The sequence below is a fragment of the Theropithecus gelada genome, chromosome 2 (assembly GCF_003255815.1).
Source record: "Theropithecus gelada isolate Dixy chromosome 2, Tgel_1.0, whole genome shotgun sequence".
NCBI classification, from domain to species: domain Eukaryota; kingdom Metazoa; phylum Chordata; class Mammalia; order Primates; family Cercopithecidae; genus Theropithecus; species Theropithecus gelada.
Window position 1 is genome coordinate 41,012,276 of NC_037669.1, and position 22,949 is coordinate 41,035,224.

General features: G+C 35.6%; 1 protein-coding gene across 1 annotated transcript in view; it reads left to right on the forward strand.

Moving 5' to 3' along the window:
• STXBP5L (syntaxin binding protein 5 like) overlaps window positions 1–22,949 on the forward strand; it is a 473,308-nt gene that overhangs the window by 251,261 nt on the left and 199,098 nt on the right. The window contains exon 10 of the mRNA XM_025375463.1: window positions 21,370–21,448. Coding sequence (XP_025231248.1) covers window positions 21,370–21,448 — 79 coding nt within the window. The remainder of the gene's footprint in view (window positions 1–21,369; window positions 21,449–22,949) is intronic.

The window sequence follows — 22,949 nt, forward strand, 5'->3', positions numbered from 1 at the left end:
GCATTTCTCAAGAAGACATAATAATCCTAACTGTGTATATACCTAAGACAGCTCTTCAAAATACATGAGACAAAAATTTATAGATCTGAAAGGAGAAATAGATAAATCCACAGCTATATTTGGAAACTTCAAAACTAATCTCTCAGTAATTGATAGAACAAGTGGGTATGATATTGGTAGCCTGAACCCTATCAACTGATTGACCTAACTGACATTTATAGAACAGTCAACACAACAGTAGCAGAATGCACACCATTTTTTTAAAAGTGGAAATGGGGCACTAATCCAAATAGCCCATGTTATGGGCCATGAGATGCACCTGAATGAATTTAAAGTAATAGAAATCATACAAAATATGATCACAAACCATAACAGACTGAGGTAGAATAACATAAAAATATCTAGAAAATCCTCATTTGTTTGGAAATTATACAGTTCACTTCTATATAACCCATGAGACAATGACAAAATCTTAAGAGAAATTTAAAAATTTTTGACCAGGTGTGGTGGCTCATGCCTGTAATCCCAGCACTTTGGGAGGCTGAGGCGGGTGAATCACTTGAGGTCAGGAGTTCGAGACCAGCCTGGCCAACATGGTGAAACCCTGTCTGTACTAAAAAACCAAAATTAGCTGGGCATGTGGCACACACCTGTAATCCTAGCTACTTGGGAGGCTGAGGTGAGAGAATTGCTTGAACACAGGAGGCAGAGGTTGCAGTGAGCCGAGATTGCACCATTGCATTCCAGCTTAGTGACAGAGCAAGACTGTCTCAAAAAATTTTTTTCTAAAATGAATAAAATGAGACTATAGCATACCAAAATTTGAGACATGGTAATAACACAGAATTTGGGTGGAAATTTAGAGCATTATATGCTTACATTAGAAGAGATCTAAAATCAGTAAGCAAGGCTTACTTAAAACTAGAAGAGGAAATCAAACCCAAAGCAAGAATAAAGAAATAAATAATAAGGATTATAGCAACTACCAATAAAATTAAAGACAAAAGAAAACAGATAATCAATGAAACCAAAAGTGAGTTCTTTGAAAAGGTTAAAATCAATAAACATCTAGCCAAACTGGCCAAAAAAAAAAAAAAAGATGAAGTATTGAAAAACTGATTTAACACTCCCAAAATAACTAATATTCTTAAGCATTTTCAGATATGAAAAGTAACCCCAAATCAAATTTAAAAATTAAGACAGAAATGGTCAACAAAACCTTAGGAAATATGAAATAAAAATCAACTGACCTCAAGAAAGTAAGTCAATAAAAAGACAAAATCATCTCAAAAATAAAGATAAAATTACAAAGAACAAATATACTCAACTGACAACCCAATAACAGTGATTGGGAAAAGGAATTAGAATAACCAATAAAACAAACATTATGAAATGGAGTTTTTCTTTTAAAAAGCAGAGCAGAAAGTAATAAATATAGAAGACCAGCAAAGAAAATATAACGAAAGTTTAATTGAAGTCTCTAGAAAAGAAGAACAAAGCACTAAACAGAAGTAATATTTAAAATTATAATTGAGTTAGCTTTTTGTAAATAAAAACTCTGAATCTATATATTTGAAGGACCTACTTTGTGTCTGGGAAAATTGGTAACTCAGATATGTTTTAGGAAATTTCTACTTTTAAGACAGAGGGAAAAAATCTGCTAGGCCAATATGCAAAAGACTAGGTCATTTATAAAGGAAAAAAAAATGGGTGGCATCAGAATTCTCACCCACAATGAAGCATCACAACATATATTAAATATAACAATGAACAAAACAAATACACTGTAATATAATATGGCATGGCTGAGCCCACATCATCAACTATAATCATAAATTTAGATAGGCTTAATTCGTCTACTAAAATAAAAATATATTTACTTTTTCTCATCAAAGAACACAGGCAACAATATGAAAACACAACTCACTGAGTGGGGAAAAATATTTCTAAATTATATATCTCATAAAGGGTGAATATCCAGAATATATAAAGAATTCCTACAACTCAATAACAACTACAAAATAACTTAATTTTTAAAATGGGCAGACAATTTGAATAGACATTTCTTCAAAGAAGATATACCAATTAGCCAATTAGCACATGAAACGATGCTCAACATCACCAATCATTAGGAAAATGTGAATTAAAACCATAATGAAAATACCACCTCACATCCATTAGGATGACTACTGTCAAAAACAAAACAAAACAAAAACTAGAAAATAACAAATGTTAGCAAGAATGTGGAGCAAGTGGAACATTTTTGCACTGTTGGTGCACATTTAAAATGATATAGCTTCTGTGGAAAACAGTATGGTGGTTTCTAAAAAAAATTAAAAGTAGATTTACTATTTGATCTAGCAGTTTCACTTCTGGGCATATACCCAAAAGAAAGGAAAGCAGTGACTTGAGATACTCGTATACTCATATTCATTGCCGCATTATTCATAAGAGCAAAAAGGAGGGAGCAACTGAATTGTCCTTCAACAGATGACTGGATAAACAAAATGTGGTATATACACCAAATGGAGTATGATTCAGATTTGAAAAATAGGGAAATTCTGAACATGCTACAACATGGATGAACCTTGAGAATATTATGCTAAGTGAAGTAAGCCAAGCACAAGAAGACAAATACTGTATGATTCTATTTATATGAGGTATCTATACTATCAAATTCACAGAGGCAAAAGGGAGAATAGTGATTGTCAGAGGTTAAGGGAAAAGGGGATATAAGGAGTTATTGTTTAATGGGTTCAGAGTTTCAGTTGAGGAAGACAAAAAGTTCTGGAGATTAATGGTGGTGATGGTTGCACAACAATGTGAATCTACTTACTGCCACTGAACTGTACATGGAAAAATAGTTGATGTTAAATGTTATGTAATTTGTATTTTACTACAATTAAAAAAACAAAAACTACATTTTCTAGTCTCCCTTGCAGGTAAGTTGGCCAAGTTTCCAAGTTTCAGTGAGTGAAAGATGATGGCACATTACATCTGTTGAAATACATATGGAATATTTTTTAATTGGCTATATGTTAAATCACAAGGAGAATCATAAGGTCTTATAAAGTAGGGATAATAAAGCATCTTTTGATGACATTGAAGTAAAATAAAATTAATTTAAAAAATAAATGATTTTCTACTGATTTATATAAAAACTCTTTTTAAAACAACATAAAATAAAAGGGGAAATAAGTTCTCAGAGTGTGAGATGGGGAGAATCTGCCTCTCAATGCACATCTCCACTGGGGAATCTGAAAATCCAGATCACAGGAGAAGGCTTTAACCTTACCTGGAGCTGAAATAGATTTAGGGAAAGGTGCAAAATATGAAAGTAGAAGTTGCATTGAGAAGAGCCATGTAGGCATTCTCAGTCTCCAGCTCAAGCCCAGGGAAGCCATCCCTGACTATATCTTAGAAGCACCCTCAGGGAAGGCAGCCAGCAGAATTAGGGAAGAGTCACAAGGTGAAAGAAACTTCCAGCAGTATCTTGTGTTAATTTCTAGTGGGAATAAACCCCCTTTAAAAGAATCTGTGGCACAAATGGGAACTGCAGCAGACACGAGCACAGACATGGGCACTTGGCATTACAGGAAGATGGGGAGGGGCATGGCCTGAAAGCTGTGCTTGCTTTCTCAGTAGGAAAGCTTATGACTTGGGGCAGGTGCTCAGCAAGGATACCTCCCCCCATCAACTCAGTAAATTAAAAACTGGAGAAAAAGAAAATAAATAAATAAATTGTACACCATGAGAGAACGAGATCAGCTTCAAGAGATCCCTGCCATTCCAATTCCATAGGAGACAGTGTGGACCCACCCACACACGAAGAACATAACTACAATAACCAACATCAGGAAAAGTCAATGCACAAAGACTTTTGGAGGAAGTCATACAACTAAGGAACTCATACAAAGTCTTCACCTCTACAAGAATAAAACGTCAAAATAGGCAAAAATAAACATTCAAGTATGATCCATAAGAGGGAAAAAAGTAATTCTAAGCAAAAAATACCATACATAAACAGTCCAGTCAAAAAGAAATTCAAAAACAATTTGAAGAAATAGTCTACCCAAATGAGAAGCAACCAGGAAAGTAATTCCAGTAATATGATAAAATAGGGTTCTCTAATACCCCTAAATGATCACACTACCTCTCCAGCAATGGATCCAACCCAAGAAGAAATCTCTGAACTGCCAGATAAAGAATTCAGATTGATTATTGAGCTACTCAAGGAAATACCAGAGAAAGGTGAAAACCAACTTAAAGAAATTAAAAAATATATACAGGATATGGATGAAAAATTTTCCAGAGAAATAGATATCATAAAGAAAAAACAATCACAACTTCTGGAAATGAAAGAGACACTTAGGGAAATACAAAATACAGTGGAAAGTTTCAATAATAGACTAGAACAAGTAGAAGAAAGAACTTCAGAGCTTGAAGACAAGGTTTTCAAATTAACCCAATCACACAAAAACAAAGAAAAAAGAATTTTAAAAAATGAACCAAGTCTCTAAGAAATATAGGGTCATGTGAAATGGCCAAACCTAAGAATAATTAGTGTTCCTGAGGAAGAATAGAAATCAAAAGTTTGGAAAATTTATTTGAGGGAATAATTGAGGAAAACTTCCCTGGCCTTACTAGAGATCTAAACATTCAAATACAAGTAGCTCAAAGAACTCCTGGGAAATTCATCACAAAAAGATCATCACCAAGGCACATAGTCATCAGGTGGTCCAAAGTCAAGATGAAGGAAAGAATCTTTAGAGCTGTGAGACAAAAGTATCAGGCAAGCCATAAAGGAAAACCTATCAGATTAGCAGCAGATTTGTCAGCAGAAACTTTACAAGCCAGAAGGGATTGGGGCCCCATCTTTAGCCTACTTAAACAAAATACTTGTCAGCCAAGAATTTGCTATCCAACAAAACTAAGCTTCATTAATGAAGGAGAGGTAAAGTCTTTTTCAGACAAACAAATGCTGAGAGAATTTGCCACTACTACACCAGCAGTACTGGAAATGCTAAAAAGGAGTTTCAAATCTTGAAACAAAACCTCAAAATACACTAAAATAGAAACTCCTTAAACCAGAAAGCTCATTAGGGCCTATAAAACAAGAATACAATGAAAAAACAAACAACCAAACAAGGTACTTAGGCAATAACTTACATGACAATAGAACAGTACCTCACCAGCTGGATGCAGTTGCTCAGTCCTGTAATACCAGAACTTTTGGGAGGCCAAGGCAGGTGGATCACTTGAGGTCAGGAGTTCAAGACAAGCCTGACCAACATGGTGAAACCCCGTCTATACTGCAAATGCAAAATTAGTCAGGCATGGTGGCTCATGCCTGTAATCTCAGCTACTTGGGAGGCTGAGGCAGGAGAATCACTTGAACCTGGGAGGCGGCAGTTGCAGTGAGCCAAGATTGTGCCATTGCACTCCAGCCTGGAAAACAAGAGTGAAACTCCGACTTGAAAAGAAAAAGAAGAAGAGAAGAGAAGAGAAAGAAGCGGAGGGGAAGGGAGGGGAAGTGAGGGGAAGGGAGGGGAGGGGAGAAGGAAAGGAAGAAAGGAAACAGTACTTCACATCTCAGTACTAATAATGAATGTAAATGGCCTGAGATTAATGTGCCATTGCACTCCAGCCTGGGCAACAAGAATGCAACTCTGTCTCGAAAAGAAAAGAAGAAAACAAAAGAAGAGAAAAGAAGGGAAGAGAGGAGAAGAGAGGGGAGGGGATGGGAGGGGATGGGAGTGGGGAGGGAAGGGGAGGGGAGAGGAGGGAACAGTATCTCACATCTCAGTACAAACATTGAATGTAAATAGTCTGAACCTGGGAGGTGGAGGTTTCAGCGAGTGGAGATCATGCCATTGCACTCCAGCCTGGGCAACAAGAGTGAAACTCCGAGAAGAGAAGGGAAAGGAAGGGGAGGGGAGGGGAGTGGGGGGGAGGGAGAGAAGAGAAGGAGAGGGGAGGAGGGAGGAGAGGGGAGGATGGGAAGGGAGGGGAGGGGGCGAAGGAGGGAAGGAAAGGGAGTGGGGAAGGGAGGGGAGAGGGAGAAGAAAGGGGGAGGGGAGAAGGAAAGGGGAGGGAGAAAGAAAGGAAACAGTATCTCACATCTCAATACTAACATTGAATGTAAATGGCCTAATGGCCTCACTTAAAAGATACAAAATGGCAAAATGGATAAAATGTCACCAACTGGCCGGGCAAGGCAGTTCATGCCTGTAATCCCAGCACTTTGGGAGATGAAGGCGGGCAGATAACTTGAAGCCAGGAGTTCAAGACCAGCCTGGCCAACATGGTGAAACTCCTTCTCTACTAAAAATACAAAAATTAGCTGGGCGTGGTGGTGGGTGCCTATAATCCCACCTACTGGAGAGGATGAGGCAGGAGAATTGTTTGAACCCAGGAGGCAGTTGGAGGCTGCAGTGAGCTGAGATTGTTCCACTGCACTTCAGCCTGGGCGATAAAGTGAGACCCTATCTCAAAAAAAAACAAAAAACAAACAAATACAAACAAACAAAGAAACAACCAAGTGTCCACCATCTTTAAGAGATTCACCTAACACATAAGGACTCACATAAACTTAAGGTAAAGGGGTGGAAAAACATATTCCATGCAAACATAAACCAAAAGCAACCAGGAATAGCTATTCTTATGTCAGACAAAATAGACTTTAAAGCAACAACAGTTTAAAAAAAAAAAAGAAGGAAAATACTGCAATCCTAAATATATATGTACCTAACACTGGTGCTCCAAAACTTATGAAACAATTACTACTAGACCTAAGAAATGAAAGAGAGATGGCAACACAATAATAATGGGGGACTTCAGTATTCCACTGACAGCACTAGACAAATCATCAAGACAGAAAGGCATCAAAGAAATGGTAGACTTAAACTATACTCTAGACCAAGTGGACTTAACACATATTTACAGAATATTCTACCCAAGTGCAGAACATACATTCTTCTCATCAGCACGTGGAACATTCTCCAAGATAGACAATATGATAGGCCACAAAATAAGTCTCAATAAATTTAAGAAAATCAAAATCATATCAAGTATATTCTCAGACTATGGTGGAATAAAACTGGAAATTTATTTTAAAAGGAGTCCTCAACACTAAAAAATAAATGGAAATTAAATAATCTGCTCTTGAATTATCTTTGGGTTAATAAACAAATCAAGATTTAAATTTAAAAATTATTTAAACTAAGCAATAATCGTTACACAACTTATCAAAACCTTTGGGATAAAGCAAAGCTGTGCTAACAGAAACAGCATTAAATGTCTACATCAAAAAGTCTGAAGGAGCACACCTCGAAGAACTAGAGAAACAAGAACAAACTAAATCCAAACCCAGCGGAAGAAAAGAAGTAACAAAGATCAGTGCAGAACTAAATGAAGTTGAAACAAAAAAGATGCAAAAGATAAATGACACAAAAAGCTGGTTCTTTGAAAAGATACACAAAATTGATAGACCATTAGTAAGATTAACCAAGAAAACAAGAGAGAGGATCCAAACAAGCTCAATTAGAAATGAAAGGAGAGATATTACAACCAATACCTTAGAAAAACCAAAGATGATTCAAAGCTACTATTAATGACAGACCAATATCCCTGATGAACATAGATGCAAAAACTCCTTAACAAAATACTAGCTAACCGAATTTAACAGCATATCAAAAAGATTATACATCATGATCAAGTGGGTTTCATACCAGTGATGCAGGGATAGCTTAACATATGTGGGTGAATATATGTGATACATCACATAAACAGAATTTAAAACAAAAATTGGTGAGGAAAAAGTACTTGACAAAATCCAGCATCCCATTAATATAAAAACCCTCACAAAATTGGCATAGAAAGGACATATGTGAAAGTAATAAAAGCCATCTAAGACAAACCCACAGTCAACATCATACTGAATAGAGAAAAGATGAAACCATTCCCCCTGAGAACTAGAACAATACAAGGATGCCCACTTTCACCACATCTGGTCAACATAATACTGGAAGTCATAAATAAAGCAATCAGACAAGGGAATAAAATGAAAGGCATCCAAATTGGAACAAAGGAAGTCAAACTGTTGCTGTACACCAATGATATGATTGTATACCTAGAAAACCCTAAAGACTAATCCAGAAAGCTCCTAGATTTGATAAATAAATCAGTAAAGTTTCAGGACAAAACAAATTAGTGTACCCAAATAAGTAGCACTGGTATACACCAACAGTAACCAAGCTGAGAATCAAATCAAGAACACAGCCTCTTTTACAACAGCAAGCAAACAAGAAAAAGAGAGAAAAAAAAATGGAAAGAAAGGAAGAAACAAAAGAAAGAAAGAAAGAAAAGAAAGAGAAGAAAGAAAGAAAGAAAAGGAAGGAAGGAGGAGGGAGGAAAGAAAGAAAGAAAAAGGAAAAGAAAGAAAGAGAAAGAGAGAAAGAGAAAAAGAGAAAGAAAAAAGAAAAGAAAGAAAAAGAGAGAATCCTCCCTAACTCATTTTATGAGCCCAGCATCATCCTGATACCAAACCCTGGTAAAGACACAACAAAAAAAGAGAATTTTAGACCAATATCTCTGACGAACATTGATGCAAAAATCCTCAATAAAATACTGGCAAACCAAATCCAGCAGCACATCAAAAAGCTTACCCACCATGAACAAGTGGGCTTCATCCCTGGGATGCAAGGCTGGTTCAACATACACAAATCAATAAATGTAATCCATCACATAATCAGAACCAATGACGAAAACCACATGATTATCTCAATAGATGCAGAAAAGGACTTTCACACAATTCAACAGCCCTTCATGCTAAAAACTCTTGATAAGCTAGGTATTGATGGAACATATCTCAAAATAGAAAGAGCTATTTATGACAAATCCACAGCCAATATCATACTGAATGGGCAAAAACTAGAAGCATTTCCTTTGAAAATTGGCCCAAGACAGGGATGCCCTCTCTCACCACTCCTATTCAACATAGTGTTGAAATTTCTGGCCAGGGCAATCAGGCAAGAGAAAGACATAAAGGGTATTCAATTAGGAAAAGAGGAAGCCAAATTGTCCCTGTTTGGAGATGACATGATTGTATATTTAGAAAACCCCATTATCTTCACCTAAAATCTCCTTAAGCTGATAAGCAACTTTAGCAAAGTCTCAGGATACAAAATCAATATGCAAAAATCACAAGCATTACTATACACCAATAACAGACAAGCAGAGAGCCAAATCATGAGTGAACTCCCATTCATAATTGCTACAAAGAGAATAAAATAGTTAGGAATATAACTTACAAGGGATGTGAAAGACCTCTTCAAGAAGAACTAGAAAGCACTGCTCAGTGAAATAAAAGAGGACACAAAAAAATGGAAGAACATTCCATGCTCATGGATAGGAAGAATCAATATCGTGAAAATGGCCACACTGCCCAAGGTAATTTATAGATTCAATGCCATCCCCATCAAGCTACCAATGACTTTCTTCACAGAATTAGAATAAACTACTTTAAAGTTCATATGGAACCAAAAAAGAACCTGTATAGCCAAGATATTCCTAAGCAAAAAGAACAAAGCTGGAGGCATCATGCTACCTGACTTCAGACTATACCACAAGGCTACAGTAAACAAAACAGTACAGTACTGCTACCAAAACAGAGAAATAGACCATGGAACAGAACAGAGACCTCAGAAATAGCACCACACATCTACAACCATCTGATCTTTGACAAACCTGACAAAAACAAGCAATGGGGAAAGGATTCCCTATTTAAAATGGTGCTGGGAAAATTGGCTAGCCATAAGTAGAAAGCTGAAACTGGATCCTTTCCTTACTCCTAATATGAAAATTAATTCGGAGATTAGAGACTTAACTGTTAGACCTAAAACCATAAAAACCCTAGAAGAAAACCTAGGTAATACCATTCAGGACATAGGCATGGGCAAGGACTTCATGTCTAAAACACCAGAAGCAATGGCAACAAAACCCAAAATTGACAAATGGGATCTAACTAAACTAAAGAGCTTCTGCACAGCAAAAGAAACTACCATCAGAGTCAACAGGCAACCTACAGAATGGGAGAAAATTTTTGCAATCTACTCATCTGACAAAGGCCTAATATCCAGAATCTACAAAGAACTCAAACAAATTTACAAGAAAAAAAAAATCAAAAAGTGGGCGAAGGATATAAACAGATACTTCTCAAAAGAAGACATTTATGCAGCCAACAGACACATGAAAAAATGCTCATCATCACTGGCCATCAGAGAAATGCAAATCAAAACCACAATGAGATACCATCTCACCCCAGTTAGAATGGCGATCATTAAAAAGTCAGGAAACAACAGGTGCTGGAGAAGATGTGGAGAAATAGAAACACTTTTACACTGTTGGTGGGAGTGTAAACTAGTTCAACCATTGTGGAAGACAGTGTGGCGATTCCTCAAGGATCTAGAACTAGAATTACCATTTGACCCAGCAATCCCATTACTGGGTATATACCCAGAGGATTATAAATTATGCTGCTATAAAGACACATGCATACGTATTTTTATTGCAGCACTATCCACAATAGCAAAGACTTGGAACCAACTCAAATGTCCATCAATGATTGACTGGATTAAGAAAATGTGGCACATATACACCATGGAATACTATTCAGCCATTAAAAAGGATCAGTTCATGTCCTTTGTAGGGACATGGATGAAGCAGGAAACCATCCTTCTGAGCAAACTATCGCAAGGACAAAAAACCAAACACCGCATGTTCTCACTCATAGGTGGGAACTGAACAATGAGAACACTTGGACACAGAAAGGGGAACATCACACATGGGGGCCTGTCATGGGGTTGGGGGATGGGGAAGGGATAGCATTAGGAGATATACCTAATGTAAATGACGAGTTAATGGGTGGGGCACACTAACATGGCATATGTATACCTATGTAACAAACCTGCACATTGTGCACATGTACCCTAGAACTTAAAGTATAATAAAAAATAATAATAAAAAGAAATTTTAGATACTTGTTTTAGTAAATGTTTTATTGAAATAAAATGACATTTCCTACAATTTACCCATTTACAGTATACGATTCAGTGATCTGGGGTATGAGTATATTCACTGAATTTTGTAATCATCACCAAATCAATGTTTCGATATTTTTGTTACTCTAAAAAGAAACCATGTACCTATTACCAGTTACTCCCCTTTCTCTCCAAACCTCATGATTCTAGGCAATAACTACTTTATTCTTTGTATGTATGAATTTGTCTATTATAGCCATTTCAAAGCAATAAAACCATACAATATTTGGTATTTTGTCACTGGCTTTTTTCACTTAACAAAATTATTTCAAGGTTCATTCATGTCATACGAGTACTTTATTCCTTTTTATTGGTAAATAAGATTACATTTTATCATATTTTATTTATTCGTTTTTCAGTGCTCTTTGAGGCCTAGGCAGGAGGATTGCTTGAGCCCAGGAGTTCAAGGCTGCAGTGAGCTGTCTTGAAAAAAAAAAGTAACTTTGTGTTTAACATTTAGACGACATAACAGACTGCTATAAGTGGCCTCATAGAATGAGTTGGGAAGTGTTTCCTACTCTTCTGTTTTTTGGAGAGTTTGTGAAAAATTGGTACTAATTCTTCCTCAAATGTTCGGTAGAACTCAACAGTGAAGCCCTCTGGTCCTGGGCTACTCTTTGTGAGAGGTTTTTCCAATTACAAATTCATTTCATTACTTGTTATGTCTATTCATATCTTCTAAAGTCAGTTTTGATAGTTTGTGTTTTTCTGGGAATTTATACATTTTGTACAGGTTATCTAATTTATTGGAATATTGTTATTCATAATACTCCATTACAATCTTTTTAATTCTCTGAGATAGGTCCCTCTTTTCACCTTTTTTTTTGTTTTGTTTTGTTTTTTTAGACAGAGTCTAGCTCTGTCACCAGGCTGGAGTGCAATGGTGAGATCTTGGCTCACTGCAACCTCCTCCTCCCAGGTTCAAGCGATTCTTCAGCCTCAGCCTCCCGAGTAGCTGGGACTTCAGGCACACGCCACCATGCCCAGCTAAATTTTGTATTGTTTTATACAAAAATTAGATGGGGTTTCATTATGTTGGCTAGGATGGTCTTGATCTCTTGACCTTGTGATCTGCCCGCCTCGGCTTCCCAAAGTGCTGGGATTATAGGTGTGAGTCACTATGCCCGGCCTTTACTCTTGATTATAATAATGTTAGTTTCTCTTCTTGTCTTGGTCAACCTAGCTAAAGTTTTGTCAATCGTTTTGACCTTTTCAAAGAACCAACCTTTTTTTCAGCTTTATTGAGTTACAAGAGACGAAAACTGATTATATTTAAGGTATGCAACTCAATATTTTATATAAATTAACATCCATCACTTCACATAATTGTCATTTTCTTCCTTTTCACCTTCCCTGCTTCACCCTCACAACCACCATTCTACTTTCTCTAAGTGTATTTTCACTTTTGCATACATGAGATCATGCAATATTTGTCTTTCTGTGTCTGAATTGTTTCACTTAGCATAATATCCTCTGGGTGCATCCAAGTTGTCATAAATGTCAAGATTTACTTTTTTATAAAAGCTGAATAATATTTCAGTGTATTAGTGTGTGTGTGTGTATCATATTTTCTTGATCTATTCATCTTTTGATGGACAGCTTTTAGGTTGTGTTCATATCTTGGCTATGTGAATAATATTGCAGTGAACACGGGAATATAGATATGTCTTTAAGATACTGATTTCCTTTGGATATATACCCAGAAATGAGATTGCTGGATCTGTGGGAGTTCTATTTTTAATGTTTGAGGAATCTTCATACCATTTTCTGTAAGGGCTGTACCAATTTACATTCCCATCAGCAATGCACAAGGGTTCCCTTTTCTCCATATTCTTGCCAACATTCGTTATCTTTTGTCTTTGATAATAGCCATTCAAACAGGTGAGATGATTTCTTGTGGTTTTGATTTGCATTTCCTTAATAATTAGTAATGTTAAATACTTTTTCATACATTTGTTGACCCTCTGTATGCCATCTTTGAGATATGTCTATTCAACCCTTTTACCCATTTTTTAATTGGGCTGTTCGGTTTATTGCTATTGAGTTGTTTGAATTTCTTATATAATTTAGATATTAACCCCTTATCAGACATAAGGTTTAAATGTTTTTTCCCATTCTGTAGGTTATTTTGTCACTCTATTGCTTGTTTTCTTTGCTCTGCAGATGCTTTTTAGTTTGATTCAATCCCACTTAACTTTGTAATATATTTTGAAATCAGAAAGTGGGATGCCTCCAGCATTGTTATTCTTGTTCAATATTGCTTTGGCTATTTGGGGTCTTTTGTGGTTCCACGTGAATTTTAGGATTTTTTTTTTCTATTTCTGTAAAGTATTTCATTGGTATTTTCATAGGGATTTCATTGAATCTATGGATCACTTTGGATAGCATGGGGATTTTTAACAATATCAATTCTTTTTTTTTTTTTTTTAAAGACAGTCTTGCTCTATCACCCAGGCTGGAGTGCAGTGGCATGATCTTGGCTCACCGCAACCTCCACCTGCTGGGTTCAAGCAATTCTCCTGCCTCAGCCTCCCACGTAGCTGAGATTACAGACACCCACCACTATGCCTGGCTAATTTTTTTTGTATTTTTAGTAGAGGTGGGATTTCACCATGTTGGTCAGGCTGGTCTCCAACTTTTTACCTCAGGTAATCCACCCGCCTCAGCCTCCCAAAGTGCTGGGATTACAGGCATGAGCCACCACACCCAGCAATATTAATTCTCCCAGTCCATAAAAACAGATATCTTCCTTTTATTTGTGTTCAAAGAACCAATTTTTTGATCATTTGTTTTTCTATATATTTTTTCTTTTATATTTCATTAATTTCTGCTATAATCTTTATTTCCTTTTTTCTGTTTGCCTTCATTTTAGTTTGTTTTTTATTTTTCTGTGTTTTAATGTGGATGGTGAGGATGTTGATTTAAGTTTTTTTCTTTTCTTTTCTTTTTTTCTTTTTTTGAGATGGGTCTCATTCTGTCATGCAGGCAGGAGTGCAGTGGTGTGATCATGGATCATGGCACCATTTATTAAATAGGGAATCCTTTCCCCATTTCTTGTTTTTGTCAGGTTTGTCAAAGATCAGATGACTGAGGTGGGAGAATGGCGCGAACCCGGGAGGCGGAGCTTGCAGTGAGCCGAGATCACGCCACTGCACTCCAGCCTGGGAGCACAGCGAGACTCCATCTCAAAAAAAAAAAAAAAAAAAAAAAAAAAAGATCAGATGACTGTAGATGTGTGGTATTATTTCTGAGGACTCTGTTCTGTTCCATTGGTCTATATCTCTGTTTTGGTACCAGTACCATGCTGTTTTGGTTACTGTAGCCTTGTAGTATAGTTTGAAGTCAGGTAGCGTGATGCCTCCAGCTTTGTTCTGTTGACTTAGGATTGTCTTGGCAATGCAGGCTCTTTTTTGGTTCCATATGAACTTTAAAGCAGTTTTTTTCCAATTCTGCGAAGAAAGTCATTGGTAGCTTGATGGGGATGGCATTGAATCTCTAAATTACCTTGGGCAGTATGGCCATTTTCACGATATTGATTCTTCCTATCCATGAGCATGGTATGTTCTTCCATTTGTTTGTGTCCTCTTTTATTTCACTGAGCAGTGGTTTGTAGTTCTCCTTGAAGAGGTCCTTTACATCCCTTGTAAGTTGGATTCCTAGGTATTTTATTCTCTTTGAAGCAATTGTGAATGGAAGTTCATTCATGATTTGGCTCTCTGTTTGTCTGTTGCTGGTGTATAAGAATGCTTGTGATTTTTGCACATTAATGTTGTATCCTGAGACTTTGCTGAAATTGCTTATCAGCTTAAGGAGATTTGGGGCTGAGACAATGGGGTTTTCTAAATGTACAATCATGTCATCTGCAAACAGGGACAATTTGACTTCTTCTTTTCCTAACTGAATACCCTTGATTTCTTTTTCTTGCCTGATTGCCCTAGCCAGAACTTCCAACATTATGTTGAATAAGAGTGGTGAGAGAGGGCATCCCTGTCTTGTGCCAGTTTTCAAAGGGAATGCTTCCAACTTTTGCCCATTCAGTATGATATTGGGTGTGCGTTTGTCATAAGTAGCTTTTATTATTTTTACAGATGTTCTATCAATACCTAGTTTATTGAGAGTTATTAGCATGAAGGCTGTTGAATTTTGTCAAAGACCTTTTCTGCATCTATTGAGATAATCATGTAGTTTTTGTCATTGGTTCTTTTTATGTGATGGATTATGTTTATTGACTTGTGTATGTTGAGCCAGCTTTGCATCCCAGGGATGAAGCCGACTTGATCATGGTGGGTAAGCTTTTTGATGTGCTGCTGGATTTCCTCTGCCAGTATTTTATTGAGGATTTTGTATCAAAGTTCATCAGGGATATTGGCCTGAAATTTTCTTTTTTTGTTGTGTCTCTGCCAGGTTTTGGTATCAGGATGATGCCGGCCTCAGGAAATGAGTTAGGGAGGAGTCCCTCTTTTTCTATTATTTGAAATAGTTTCAGAAGGAATGGTTCCAGCTCCTCTTTGTACCTCTGGTAGAATTTGTCTGTGGATCCATCCATTCTTGGACTTTTTTTGGTGGGTAGGCTATTAATTACTGCCTCAATTTCAGAGCTTGTTCTTGGTTCATTCCAGGATTCAGCTTCTTCCTGTTTTAGTCTTGGGAGGTTGTACGTGTCCAGGAATTTATCCATTTCTTCTAGATTTTCTAGTTTACTTGTGTAGAGGTGCTTATATTATTCTCTGATGGTAGTTTGTATTTCTGTGGAATCAGTGGTGATATCCCCTTTATCATTTCTTATTGTGTCTATTTGATTCTTCTCTCTTTTCTTCTTCATTAGTCTAGCCAGCAATCTATTTTGTTAATCTTTTCATAAAACCAGCTCCTGGATTCACTGATTTTTTGAAGGGTTTTTCATGTCTCTGTCTTCTTCAGTTCCACTCTGATCTTAGTTATTTCTTGTCTTCTGCTAGCTTTTGAATTTGTTTGCTCTTTCTTCTCTAGTTTTTTTCATTGTGATGTTAGTGTGTTGATTTTTTATCTTTCTCACTTTCTGATGTGGGTATTTAGTGCTATAAATTCTGCTCTTAACACTGCTTTAGCTGTGTCCCAGAGAATCTGGGTTTGTTATATCTCTCTTTGTTCTCATTGGTTTCAAAGAACTTTTTTATTTCTGCCTTAATTTTATTATTTACCCAGTAGCCATTCAGGAGCAGGTTATTCAGTTTCCATTAGTTGTGCACTTTTGAGTGAATTTCTTAATCCTGAGTTCTGATTTGATTGCACTGTGGTCTGAGATACTGTTTGCTACGATTTCCATTCATTTGCATTTGCTGAGGAGTGTTTTGCTTCCGATTATGTGGTCGATTTTAGAATAAGTGTTACGTGGCACTGAGAAGAATGTATATTCTGTTGATTTGTGGTGGAGAGTTCTGCAGTTGTCTATTAGGTCCTCTTGGTCCAGGCCCGAGTTCAAGTCCTGAATATCCTTGTTAATTTTCTGTCTTGTTGATCTGTCTAATATTGATAGTGGGATGTTAAATTCTCCCACTATTACTGTATGGGAGTCCAAGTCTCTTTGTAGGTCTCTAAGAACTTGTCTTATGAATCTGGGTGGGATATTGACTCATATCCCAGTGTGTGGCTACTCCTGTTGGGTGCATATATGTTTAGCATAATTAGCTCTTCTTGTTGCATTGATCCCTTTACCATTATGTAATGCCCTTCTTTCTCTTTTTTGATCTTTGTTGGTTTAAAGTCTGTTTTATCAGAGACTAGGATTGCAACCCCTACTGTTTTTTTGCTTTCCATTTGCTTGGTAAATATTCCTCCATCCCTTTATTTTGAGCCTAGTGTGTCTACATGTGAGATGGGTCTCCTGAATGCAGCACACTCATGGGTCTTGATTCTTTATCCAATTTGCCAGTCTTGTCTTTAATTGGGGACTTTAGCCCATTACCAATATGGTTATGTGTGAATTTGATCCTATCATTATGATGCTAGCTGGTTATTTTGCACATTAGTTGATGCAGTTTCTTCATAGTGTCATTGGTTTTTATATGTTGGTATGTTTTTGCAGTGACTGATATTGTTTATTTTGATTTTTTTCCCCCCATATTTAGTGCTTCCTTCAGGAGCTCTTGTAAGGCAGGCTGGGTGGTGACAATATCCCTCAACATTTGCTTGTCTGGAAAGCATTTTATTTCTCTGCTTACTAAACTTAGTTTGGCTGGATATGAAATTCTCATTTGAAAATTCTTTAAGAATGTTGAATATTGGCCCCCTCCTGGTTTCAAGGGATTTTCATGCCTCAGCCTCCCAAGTAGGTGGGATTACAGGCACTTGCTACTGTACCTGGCTAATTTTTGTGTTTTTAGTAGAGACAGGGTTTCACCATGTTGGCCAGACTGGTCTCCTGGCCTCAGGTGATCCACCCACCTTGGCCTCCCAAATTGCTGGGATTACAAACATTAGCCATTGTGCTTGACTCTTCTTCTCCTTTTTTTTTTTTCTGTCCAATTTTTCATTATACATGTTGTATCTCTATGTTCTGCAAACCCAATCATATATTGTTTAAATTAAATTATAATGAAATCTTATATAATTGTATGTCTTTTAAGGATGTTGACAAAAATGTATATCCTGTATATATTCATAGAATCTGTTACATTGATGTTTTTGCTTATCATTTTTGGTTTTCCTCATTTGTTGCTGTAGATTCAAATCACCAACTGTGGTATCTTTTCCTTGTTCCAGTATTGCTTTGCTCTCACCCACCTCCTTTGTGTTGTTACTGGCAAATATATATACAGATCTCACAATACAATTACATACATATTGTCTTATATAATTGATTTTTGAATCAGCTAAAAGGTGCTTGGAGAATAAATATGCAATTATGCCATTGTAATTGTCTACCTAGTTACCTTTACTGGTACTCTGTTCTTTGTGTAGATTTGAATTACTTGCTGGGGTCACTTTCTTTCACCCTGAAGGACTTTCCTTAGTATTTTTTGTAAGATAGCTCTGTTATCAACAAATTCTCTCAGTTTTTGTTTATCTGGAAATGTCTTTATTTCATCTTTATTTTTGAAAGACAGTTTTGCTCAACATAAGACTCTTGATTAGCAGATTTTTTTTTCTTCTACTGTTTTGAATATGTCATTTCACATTCCATTGCCTTTCAGCCTCCATTGTTTCTGAAAGTTAGCTGTTAATCTTAATAGGGGTCCTTTGTACACAGTTTTCAAGGTGTCTTTTTTTCTTTTAAGCATGTTTACTGGGATGTGTCTGAGTAGAGATTTCTTTATCCTGCTTGAAGTTTATTGAACATCTTAAAGCATAGATAATGTTTTTCATCAAATTTAGGAAAGTTTTCAACCATTATTTTAAGAAATATTTGTATTCCTTTCTTTCCTTTTCTTCTGTTATTTCCATTATGTATATTCTTGTGATTAATGGTATTCAACATTTCTTTGAGATTGTTCATACTCCCTTCATTCTTTCTTTCTGTTTTTTTTTTCTGTGCTGTTTCAATAATCTTCTTCTTCCAGCATCAGTCTCTTATACCCTCAAAATTGCTCTATTAAATGAAATCACATAAATATTTTTGAAACATTGCTTTACACTCATCACTCCCTAACTTGAAAGCTTCTTATAACTCTCCATTTTCTATATTGAAAATAAGTTTAGAGATTGCCATTGATTAGCTATTTTGTACCTCATTAACATTATTTCCCCTATTCCCCTTCATGAATCTTTTAATCTAGTCAAATTGGCCTGTCAGTAAAACCAGTTTTAATCTCAACCTCTACAGCACTTCATGCTTATCACTCATTTCATTATAGTACTTCATAATGTCATTTTAACTTATTTTTTAATATAGTGAATTTTAAGCCTCTGGAATTTAGTTTTTTAATACCCTAACACTTGGTACACTACTCTGAATGTCAGGAATAGTAAGGAATGTAATTGTTGATAATGTTGTTATATACAACATGACAAGTAATCATGTTTCAATTACTGACAGTCAATAAATATAATTGAAGCACAAAAAGAATAAATTGTTAGAGTTGGAAATTGAAGGAAAATGTTAATGAGAAAATTATGTAATTATTCTTTCCCACTGAAATCAATTGATGACTCTGATGTATATTGATTAAAAATGCTTTAATATGTACAAACAACTGCAAATATACTGTTTTGTTCAATTAATGATTTGACAATTTAGTGAAGTGCTGGATGGAAAAGACATATAAACTAAGGGGAGTGGAACTCTCCCCTGGCTGTGTCACTTTTTTTATTTCTCTCTATTCCCACATCATTACCAAAGCCAGTAATCTCCAACCATCTAGTTCTCAATCTTAAGACTATTGTTCAGGGCCGGGCTTGGTGGCTCACGCCTGTAATCCCAGCACTTTGGGAGGCTGAGAACGGGTGGATCACTAGGTCAGGAGATCCTGGCTAACACAGTGAAACCCTGTCTCTACTAAAAATACAAAAAATTAGCCAGGTGTAGTGGCACATGCCTGTAGTTCCAGCTACTCAGGAGGCTGAAGCAGGATAATCGCTTGAACCCAGGAGGTGGAGGTTGCAGGGAGCCAAGATCACACCACTGCACTCCAGCCTGGGTGACAGAGTGAGACTCCATCTCAAAAAAAAAAAAAAAAAAACTATTGTTCAGACAAGTTCCTGAGCAAAAGTTTTCTCTTTGTAAGGCATCATGATATACATATAATGTCAGTAATTCTATTTCACATATGGCACAGATATGTATATTTTAGTACAGTGTGAATGATTATGGTCAATTTTATATTATTTGTTTCTTGTTTAGTAAATATAGGGTAAAATAAAGAAAAGGCAATTTCAGAAAGCATGCCAAGCAGCAGATATTGATTTGTTGTTTAATTCCTTGCCCTTTAAACACGTTGAATAAAACTATCTTGATATCCTATTTGGATTTGCTTATGTCATTGTGAAGCTAATCTGAAAATTTAAAGCTATATGCATGTAAACGTCTATGTAATAGATACATGACTATAAACAACTGTGGTAATACAAGAATAAATAAGGGTACTTACTGAAAATGAAAAAGAAACAAACATTGCATTTCAGAACACATGCCAATTTAACCAAAATGAGACATAGAAGTAAACTGAAAGCATAACTAGAAAGATAAGCATGTTATGTGCAGAAGTAGCTTCACTTCTATTTCCTCCTCTTTTTGATCCTTTATTCAAAATCTTATGGAGTCTAAACAGAATAACCCATCTCCTATAAGAAATTATCATTTTTGTTTTATGCAAAATGAATACGTCATTAAAATGATTTTTAAAAATCATGAAATGTAGTATTTGTGTTCATTGTCTAATGGAAGTTTTTTAAAAAATGTATTTGATAGAAATAGAATAATTTTGATAGTTCATTATATGCTTTAAATAGCAAGTATTTCTCTGTATGAAAGGAGTTTGCATGTATTATAGATAAAATATTGATCCTAGTGTGGATTGTTATTGTTGTCCTAGTCTGTTTTGTGGTGCTGTAACAGAATACCACACGCTACACAATTTATAAACAATAGAGGTTTATTTGGCTTACGATTTTGGAGGCTGGAAAGTCCAAGATTGAGGGGCAATATCTGATGAGGGACTTCTTACTGTGTTGTAACACGGTGGAAGGTATCACATGTTGAGAGATGTGCAACAGAGGGAAGGGGCCTGAGCTAATCCTTTCATTAGAAACCCACTCCCATGATAACCAACCCATTCTCACAATAACTGTATTAATTCAAACATGAGGGCAAAGCCCCCATATCCTAATCACCTCTTAAAAATCTCATTCTCAATACTATTGCACTGGGGATTAAGTTTCCAACACATGAATTTTGGGGGACACATTCAAACCATAGCAATAGTAATAAATTTCATTATGTAGGTAAGTATGTATGTGTGATCTTCAATTCTAAACTTACTTTGTCTTCAAACTTAAATAATTAAAATAACTCCACATGAAATTAGATTTATGTGTGAAGAATGTAAAGCGATAAAAGTTATATAATTTTACAGGTAATTTGATGAATTATATAGCAGACAAGTATTGCAACTCTAAAGATTGTTTACAAATTCAACAAAAATATTAGGATTCATAGACATAAGTTTATCCTGTTATGACAAACACATAATTACATTATTATTCCTTTATCTTTAAATTCCTTTAGTCAAATTTTTTAATTCTTACAGATGAATAGAATTTAAATTAGATTTAATTAAATCTTTTTTTTCTTTAGGAAAAAGTCAAAGAGAAGGAAGAAAATCTGAATCTTGTAAACCAATTCTTAAAGTAGAATACAAGACCTGCAAAAACAGGTATGCATTTTTACTTTAGGGAAAGAGGAATATGAAGCAGAGACAAAAAAGGCAAATGATCTTTAATGTTAATATATTGTTTAAAGTTTTACATAATTGTAAATACAACTGAATCCTCCATATTAACATAACTGATTTTTTATTGTCTCATAGACATATCTCTGATAATGATTATTATGAATATTGCAAATTACAAGTGTTAATTATTTCAGGATTCTTAATGAGCATTTAGATAAGTATTATACACAATAATTTTAACAGTAAAGGACTTCTGACCATGCATACTACAAGTAGCAGGATTTATTAAGCAGAAGCAATGTGTCCATTGATATTGCATGTGAAAGACTTAAATACATAACCAAGTCTCTGTACTTTAAGATCTTACATTCTGAAGTCAGAAGATTACAGTTTGTTGGAAAGATAAAGTTATGTACATTAATGTAATAAAAGTACTAAATTTTAAGATGTTGAAAAATTAAAAAAAAAATTAGTATAATATTATTTTGTGTTTAAAGTAGCCATATCCGGCTGAGTGCCCTGCCTCACGCCTGTAATCCCAGCACTTTGGGAGGCTAAGGTGGGTGGATCACCTGAGGTTAGGAAATCGAGACCAGCTAGGGGAGCATGGCAAAAACCTGTCTCTACTGAAAACACACAAAAAAATTAGCTGGGCATGGTGGCACGTGCCTGTAATCCCAGCTACTTGAGAGGCTGAGGCACAAGAATCCCTTGAACCCAAGAGATGGAAGTTGCAGTGAGCCGAGATGGTGCCGCTACACTTCAGCCTAGGCAACAGAGCGAGACTCTGTCTCAAAAAAAAAAAAAAAAAGTAGCCATGTCCTATATATCAACAAGTTCCTTTTACCTGGCAATAATAATTAGTGGCAATATGCTCATTCAGAATTACCATAATAAATCTTGCCTAAACATTAAATTTATTTTAATTCAAATTAAATAATCCTACTTTATATTAATAATATGCTCATTTTATAATGTTTTCTTGGTATCATAGGTATACTGAATGTTTGTTTATAACTGCTCTTCTAAAATTTTAATAGTACAAAATTATGGTCATTTTAAACCAGTTGTTTTATCTATATATAAATATCTCTTTAGCCTACTATGCATTAACTGATAAAAATGACCACTGTTTTATACTATTATAAGTATTAGAATGTTTCAAATTTAATCATTATTAATGGAAATATGAAATATATGACACATATTTTGCCTCTTAAAATATTACTTATAGTTTAAGCTTTGCTTGAGTCTTCAGGTTCAAAATTATTTACAATATTTGTTATATGGTATTGCACTTCAAGGATTATTAAGGTGCAGGACACTATATTAACTATTCCTAGCAGCTTGTAGTATTATTTTGTGGGGTTTTTTTTCACATATATATATAAATATATGTATATTTATATATAGTTTATTATACTTTAAGTTTTGGAATACATGTGCAGAACGTGCAGGTTTGTTACATAGTTATACACATGCC